We start from the raw sequence: 7,960 nt of genomic DNA on the forward strand, positions 1-7,960 counted from the left end.
CACCTGTCTAGTGAGATTTAAAAAAATATATTTATATTCAATATGTTATGAAATGCAACATCACAATGGCAATTCATTCCTGAATTTACTTGTATTGATTTAGTTACTTTTCTTCGGCAAAATTTGTCGTACTTTCTTCGACGTAACGAAACTATATGATTTTTTCTAACGGGTTAGTCTAATTTCTATATATTTCATTCACGATAAGTCTGCTTTCGATTGCTTTGAATTTAATACCAGCATAAAATCGGAAGGTGTGCAGAGGATCCTGAAAATTCAGCTCAAGGGCTGTTGAACCTCTTTCATCTTTCTATAAACCAGGCAAAGAGACGAGAACATTTCCCAATAACAGATTAATGTATCCCAAAGTGGGTGGTCCGGGCGTAGGATTGTGTGGGTTGCTGGATGCATGACAAACAAACAAGTAAAAATAATAAAGATAATACGTAAGGTACAAATTCATCCAGCGTGAGAGGGACAGACAACCCAGAATTATTAATAACGATTAAAATCTACATGTACCTTGAGATCAAACAAGAAATAAACCTGTTGAATACGATACGGCATCCCATTTTAAACAGCGGTTATTAAAAGGTACATATTATAATTTCCCTGCCCGGCTGACAGAGCCTCGTAATTCCGACCAAAGGAGCATGGCCAGACTGCCATCCATGAGGGTCACTCGAATGCTCTTCTACTGAGGCGCGAGTCAGGGAAAGGGTCGGTTAGCGTTGTTAATTAAGTTTCAAGATGGCGAACCATTAAGCCGTGGGAGCAAGCATAATATCCTCCCGCGGACACATGGACTACTTAACCTCTACCTAAGCTGACATAAGGTCAACCTGGAGGTCAAGACAATAATCCTCTAGCCACCTCCGTTGAAACCGTATCTCAACCTGGCACTTCGTCCCGCCAGGCGAGGTTGGCACCGGCACGTTACCAGTGTGCTTTCTTGTCCACTTGGCACCCGTTTCCCGCTGCTCTTGGTGCTTCTACCAGTAGCCATGGGTATACGTGAGCAATTAAGCGAGAACAAATTGCAGATGGGTAGAACTATGAATTAAATGAACAAAAGGAATACATAAGAGAAAAGAATAGGAAGAAACAGAGAATAGTAATAAATTGCATGTGCGAAAACTAATATTCATTGGATCGCTTTTCATAATGAAAAAGGCTCTCATAACTTATCAAATGCAAATGCAATATAGTTTTTAATAATGCATTAGTATACGTTTCATTTTAAAAGATCGTTAAAATATGATACCATTCTCTTTAACGAAGCTTAATATTGCGCATTTGCGTTTATTTATTAATAAGGATAATAATTGATGCAAATGGTAATTATCATATTGGTAAATAGGTTAATAATGATTATTGTGCTAATAGTAACGGTGATAAGAACAATAGTAAGAATGATAATAAAAATGTTGATGAGAATAATGATTATAGCAGCAATCATAATAATGATAATAATAACAATAATAGTAAACAGTGATAATGATAATAATACTGATGGTGATGATAGTAACGATAACAAAATAATAATAAATCAGTAATAATAATGACAAAAATTATCATGATAGTAATAGTGAAAACAATAATGGTAATCATAATAGCAAGTAAAAATAATGCCAATAATGCTAACAACAGACATGATAATGATTATAATCACCGCCATTGTCATTATCATCATCACCATTATTATAATTATAATAATTATTATGACCATCTTACAGATAATAACAATGACAATAATAGTAAAAAATAACAACACAACAAGAAGACGTAATAACCCAAAGGATTTTAAAACAACAAATTTTACTCGATATATTTTCGACCCCAAAAATACTTAATCAAAATCCAACAGAACAAGGAAGCTCATTCCATCCTTTTTTCGTGATGAATAGCCGAATAACTGAAGCACAAATGGATGAATCATGGGCAGACGAAGAGGCCAACAAAGCTTTAGAAATGGAGAAAATAGAAAAGTCATTGAAAAGGCTTGAAAAGAAATGTGATTTTGCTTTAGAGAAGTTTGAAGAGTCACGGGTAGGGGATGGCACGTGTTTTAGTCTTTTTTTCCGTTGAGTCTGTTTTTGTTTTTCATTGTTTACGGGAATTATTTGTGTTTAGGAGTAATTTGATGATTTTCATGTGATATTTTATGTATTTTCATGAATATAAGGGCTATGTGTTGTTGTTTCTAGGAAATGAAAACATTGGGTTTTAATTCATCAAAACAAGGGAGTTTTATCCCTTTTAGGACAATAATAATGATAATTATTATTATTGTCACTGACTACTACTATTACATCTACTCCTACTTCTACTACTACTACTCCTACTAATAATAGCATTAGTGCCCTCTTTACTACTGTTATTATTGTTGTTATTATTACCATTATATTCACAATAGACATTATATGATTATTATTATCACACACACACACACACACACACACACACACACACACACACACACACACACACACACACACACACACACACACACACACACACACACACACACACACACACACACACACAGACACACACACAAACACACACACACACACAACGAAACAAAACAAAACAATAATTTAACCATACATCACATCTACACCTTTTCTAACCTCAATTAAGAAATAAATAATGACATTCAGCTTCATTTAAATAATACTTTGAACATCTTTGACCACCAGAGAAATAAAGAAGAGAAGAAGAAACAGAAGAAGAATGACCAAAACATATGTCAACCAAACCGGCTTGCAAGGATGGTCAGTATGTTAATTAGTTGCAGATGGTTAATGTTTTAATTAGTGTTGCTGATGGTTAATGTTTTAATTAGTGTTGCTGATGGTTAATGTTTTAATTAGTGTTGCTGATGGTTAATGTTTTAATTAGTGTTGCTGATGGTTAATGTTTTAATTAGTGTTGCTGATGGTTAATGTTTTAATTAGTGTTGCTGATGGTTAATGTTTTAATTAGTGTTGCTGATGGTTAATGTTTTAATTAGTGTTGCTGATGGTTAATGTTTTAATTAGTGATGCTGATGGTTAATGTTTTAATTAGTGTTGCTGATGGTTAATGTTTTAATTAGTGTTGCTGATGGTTAATGTTTTAATTAGTGTTGCTGATGGTTAATGTTTTAATTAGTGTTGCTGATGGTTAATGTTTTAATTAGTGTTGATGATGGTTGATGTTTTAATTAGTGATGCTGATGGTTAATGTTTTAATTAGTGTTGCTGATGGTTAATGTTTTAATTAGTGTTGCTGATGGTTAATGTTTTAATTAGTGTTGCTGATGGTTAATGTTTTAATTAGTGTTGCTGATGGTTAATGTTTTAATTAGTGTTGCTGATGGTCAATGTGTGTCAGTTGGCATTGTTTACGGATTGTATGTTAATGACTGTGATGGTATGTATGGTAATTGTGTTGATGCTAAGTATGTTAATTAGTGTTTATGATAAATGTGTTAATTAGTGTTGATGGTAAGTATGTTAATTAGTGTTAATGATAAATGTGTTAATTAGTGTTGATGATAAATATGGTAATTAGTGTTGATGATAAATATGTTAATTAGTGTTGCTAGTAAATATGTTAATTAGTGTTAATGATAAAGGTGTTAATTAGTGTTGATGATAAATATGTTGATTAGTGTTACCGATAGCCAGTGCGTTAATGTGTTATTGTTATACTATAATGATTATTGTTATTGTTATATTGGTATTGGATATTATCAGTGTGATTAATTAGTGATGATAATGATATGGTTAGTGCTCTTGTGATATGAACAGTGATATTCTTAATGATATTGTTATTACATAATTAGTGATATTTGTGTGATACGTTTATTGATTAATGATAAAAGCAACGATCAGTGATATTGATAACTATATGTTTATTAGTGAGTATGTTAAGAAGTGTGTATTGTATAATTGTACATTTTGTAATGTATATCTATATTGGATCGGTAAGCCTATATATCAAATGCATTTTGAGTGTTTTTGGAGTCCTTTTACATAGAATTTCCGTTAAACTTTACGACCCTTATCGATATGTATAATATATATATATATATATATATATATATATATATATATATATATATATATATATATGTGTGTGTGTGTGTGTGTGTGTGTGTGTGTGTGTATTATTTTTCGTGTACTTTGCATACTAAGGACAAACTTTATACAAGTTATCATGAAATTAAATTCTTCATTAATTTAATTTACTACCCTCAAGCTCAATTATAAGATTCGTTCAATTTTATGCATATTGTGAGGTTTTGATAAATCTAATGATCCATCTTAATGCTAATATGATTGAATGTATCAAGGAAGACGGTAATAAGTAGCCCAATAATATGAGTATGAAATTGATAAACGTTATATCATATACAATCATCCTTCTATAAGTAATACAAGAAATCAATGCGATGTTTTATGAATGACAATAATAATCATACAATAAGAGCAATAACATAAACTCATCGTCTCAACAGGAACTTCAACCAGAAGCCGCGGAGTCGAGCGAGGTTGCGGCCGTGAAGCAAAAACTGTATTTGGCAGAAGCCGAAACGGAGGCGAAGAGCTTAGCCTTGGAACTGGCGAAGGCGCGAGTCAACGAGGTACGGGAGAAGAAGAGCGTTTTGCGGAAGAAACTGAACGAGATGGAGACGAGGAAGCATGCTCGATGGATTAAACTGGAGATGGCGAGGAGAGCGGTTGACAAGACGAGGCCGTTGGTTGAGGAAGTCGAGAGGTAAGGAGCGCCATTTTGTTTGGTTTGTGTGAGATGGGTTGGGGGGGGCGAGGGGGAGAGAGGAGTGGGGGTAGGGAAGGGGGCAGAATGGAGGAAGAAAGAAAGAAAAGAAAGGGAGAGGAGGGGGGGAGATTTCGAAAGGCTTACTGACTCTGACAGGTTTATGGTGACAAGCGGATAAGGTAGAGCGAGAGGAGAGAAGAGAAGAGAAGAAGAGAATTGAAGAATTGTAGTATGTGAGTGAATGAGATTAAACAAAATGTCAAAAATCAATTTTGATTACAGGAACATTGCTCAATATCAAGAGCGACTGGCAAAGAGTGAACAAGAAAATGTGAAGATTAGGAGGAAGAACATGAAACTGATGATTTACCAGAATGAAATCAATAAATTGAAACTGGAGAATGAAGCTTTGGACAAGAAGATCCAGTCAATAACGGAAAGATCTCAAGAACTGAAAGAAATTTGCACGGAATTAAGTTCGAAGGAGAAAGCTGTCATGGAGAAAATCGACGAACATTATCGACAGGTGTGCATTTTGCCTTCTAAGATCTCGTTTTTAGACATTATTTCCCTATTCATTGTGAACGTATCGTAAGTTTTGCTGAATAGTGTATTTGATGTGAACATATTGTGAATGTCTCGTCGAAATAATCATTTTGTTTTAAACGAACTGTTGAAGTCTTCGATTTCTTCATTTTTCATGTAAACTTATTGTACGTCTGGACAAACAAATCGGTTTGTTGAGGATTTGTTGTAAAAGTCTTGGCGAAACGAATTTTTCCAAAGGTTTTAATTTCCGTCGTTTTTCTTTTTACTCAGACTGAAGAGGAGGAACAGATCATCTCCGAGACCTATAGTGCTTATGAGCGAAAGTGGACCAAGATCAATGAAAGCATGAGCTATTTCGATCGTCTGATAGAAATAAGCAACATCGAAATTCAGAAACTGAAAGGAGACCCATCTCTTGTGTCAACAGGTCGACCAGACACTCAAGAACAAGAACTATCGAGTCAAGAACGCAATGAATCGGTGAAAAAAGTCCCCGAGGAACAAGATCACAGTCTGGTGTGTGGATCGCTGACTCCATTGGATGATGATACACCTGCTATGGTGGACGAAATCATTCTGAATGATTCTCCTGTCTATGTGGAAGATATTACAGGTTATGACTCCCCAGTCTATGTGGAAGACATTATTATCCATGATTCCCCTGCTTCTACAGAAGATATCGTGCATGAAATACCTAGTGAACCAGATGAATGTTTAATAATTTCCTCCTCCCAAAAGTCACCGGATAATTTTATAAGTAAGCCATCTGCCAAACCAAAAGGCAGTTCATCTGTAGTTGAACCAAAGGATGAGACGCCTCTCAAACTGTGATGAATTTGTTCACTACTCTGTTTGATCACAAGAAGCTTGTCTCGAGATGTAAATAACAGTTACATTCTCGAAATCATTCATTGTTTCAGTTAAGACTTATGTAAATTCATATTTCTTGAGATTAGTAGAAAAAAAAATTTAAGTTTTGTTTTCTCAAGAAGGCATCTATTCATCCAGTCATTCACTCTACTTCTTGAGAAAAATGCAAGGAGTACGTGGTAGTGGATCTTGCATGTATTTAATAATGAATCTGCAATTTCATTTACTTTGTTTTGTTAGTTGTCAAGTAAAGTCTTTTCATCTTGCTAACAAAATCATTTTGTGAAAGTATAAGCCATGAAGTTATTTTTTTTTTGTTTCTGCAATATCCAAAGTAAAATTATCATTATTTATTTCAAGTTACAAAAAGTAAGTTTTCGTTCTACCACTCCCATAATTATGTAGACTGATACTTTATCAATATTATTTTTGCTATCCCTTTTTATTTTGAATAAGAAAAATAGAAAAATACTGCATTTTATGGTATAATCAGATCTTTCTTGACTTTAGTATTGTGGTCTAATAATAATTCTTCTAATCTTTAACATTTCATGTTTTAGACCAACAACACTTTATGAGAGAAAAAAAAATCTTCTGGGCCAATAAACATAAGAATAAAACTTTTAAAAGTTTGTGAAGAGCACTCATAACTTCTGTTTGTAATCATAATAATAAAGAGAATCTTGAGGAGAAAAAAAACAAATATATATTATTGTTTTCTTTATACACAAAAAATATTGAAAAAGAAAAGAAAACCCTATGTGGTCTTAATCTAAATACATTTTATATTTATCCTGAAGGCAAGGAGAAGGTAAAATCTAGTGACATGCCCTATGCAGCACAGCCATTGCGATCACTTCTCACCCCCTGGCGGTGGAGGTGGCAGAGGTGGCCTAGGTGGGGGAGGGGGTCCCATCCCTGGGGGAGGAGGTCCACTTGGCCCACTCGACACGGGCACTCCAGGTGGTGGAGGTCGCATGCCAGGTCGTGGAGGTGGACCTGGGGGCATGGGGCCACCTGTTGGTGGTGGGCCAGGAGGGAGAGGGGGCCCGCCACGCATGGGGGGTCCCATTCCTGGCATAGGTGGCGGTCCGTGAGGACCACGAGGGGGATAAGGTGGTCTTCCAAAAGGTGGACGTCCAGGAGGTCCTCCAGGGGGAGGGGGTCTCCAGCCAGGGGGTGGTGGACGCATGCCTGGAGGAGGAGGCATGCCTGGAGGGCCATGTCGGGGTGGAGGCATTCCTGGGGGAGGGGGCATCCCAGGTCCTCCCTGCCATGGTGGAGGGGGCATGCCAGGCCTTGGGGGATACCCATAGGGGGGAACTGGACCAGAATTTCCTGTATTCCCGCCCGATACTGGAGGAGGACCTGAAGGAGGGAGGGGTGGCTGTCCTGGTAGTGGGGGCTTGGAAGGGGGTGGTGGCATGGGGGGTAAAGGTGGGGCAGACCCTGGTGGTGGAGGTACAGATGTGGTGGGGGGCGCATTGGGCAGTGGAGGCACAGATGCTGAAGTGCCGGGTGGGGGTGGTACGGGTGGTGGAGGTGGCACAAGCATACCCGGGGGTGGCACAGACATTCCAGGTGGCGCGCTTGAGGTCACCCCTGAAGATGCTGGAGGAGGTGGGGGAGCAGGTGGAGGTGGTGCAGACTGTGTGGGTGGTGGAGGTGCATCGGCGAACAACTGGTGAGGCTTGTCTGCCTGCGAGAGAGGGTTCTGTGCCGCCAAGAGACGTTCTGCGGCTGTTCCATGGCGCTCACCCTTGCTGTCCTT

The 7,960-nt window shown here is 37.4% G+C and overlaps 2 protein-coding genes across 2 annotated transcripts in view; one reads left to right on the forward strand and one right to left on the reverse strand.

Annotated features, from left to right (window-relative positions):
* The first annotated feature begins 1,834 nt into the window (after positions 1–1,834).
* Positions 1,835–6,896, forward strand: LOC122265731 (uncharacterized). The gene is made up of 5 exons (XM_043035140.2): positions 1,835–2,049; positions 2,703–2,777; positions 4,508–4,767; positions 5,053–5,296; positions 5,590–6,896. Exons 1-5 carry the CDS (start codon positions 1,900–1,902, stop codon positions 6,148–6,150), a joined length of 1,290 nt encoding a protein of 429 aa, XP_042891074.2. The 5' UTR covers positions 1,835–1,899; the 3' UTR covers positions 6,151–6,896.
* Positions 6,897–7,960, reverse strand: part of Spx (Spliceosomal protein on the X) — a 3,708-nt gene continuing 2,644 nt past the window's right edge. Inside the window, exon 4 of the mRNA XM_043035139.2 lies at positions 6,897–7,960. This exon is cut by the window's right edge and continues 144 nt beyond it. Coding sequence (XP_042891073.1) covers positions 7,043–7,960 — 918 coding nt within the window. The 3' untranslated portion in view covers positions 6,897–7,042.

Source organism: Penaeus japonicus, unplaced genomic scaffold, assembly GCF_977035675.1.
Source record: "Penaeus japonicus unplaced genomic scaffold, GWHDUDI00000001_assembly GWHDUDI00000031, whole genome shotgun sequence".
Taxonomy (NCBI): domain Eukaryota; kingdom Metazoa; phylum Arthropoda; class Malacostraca; order Decapoda; family Penaeidae; genus Penaeus; species Penaeus japonicus.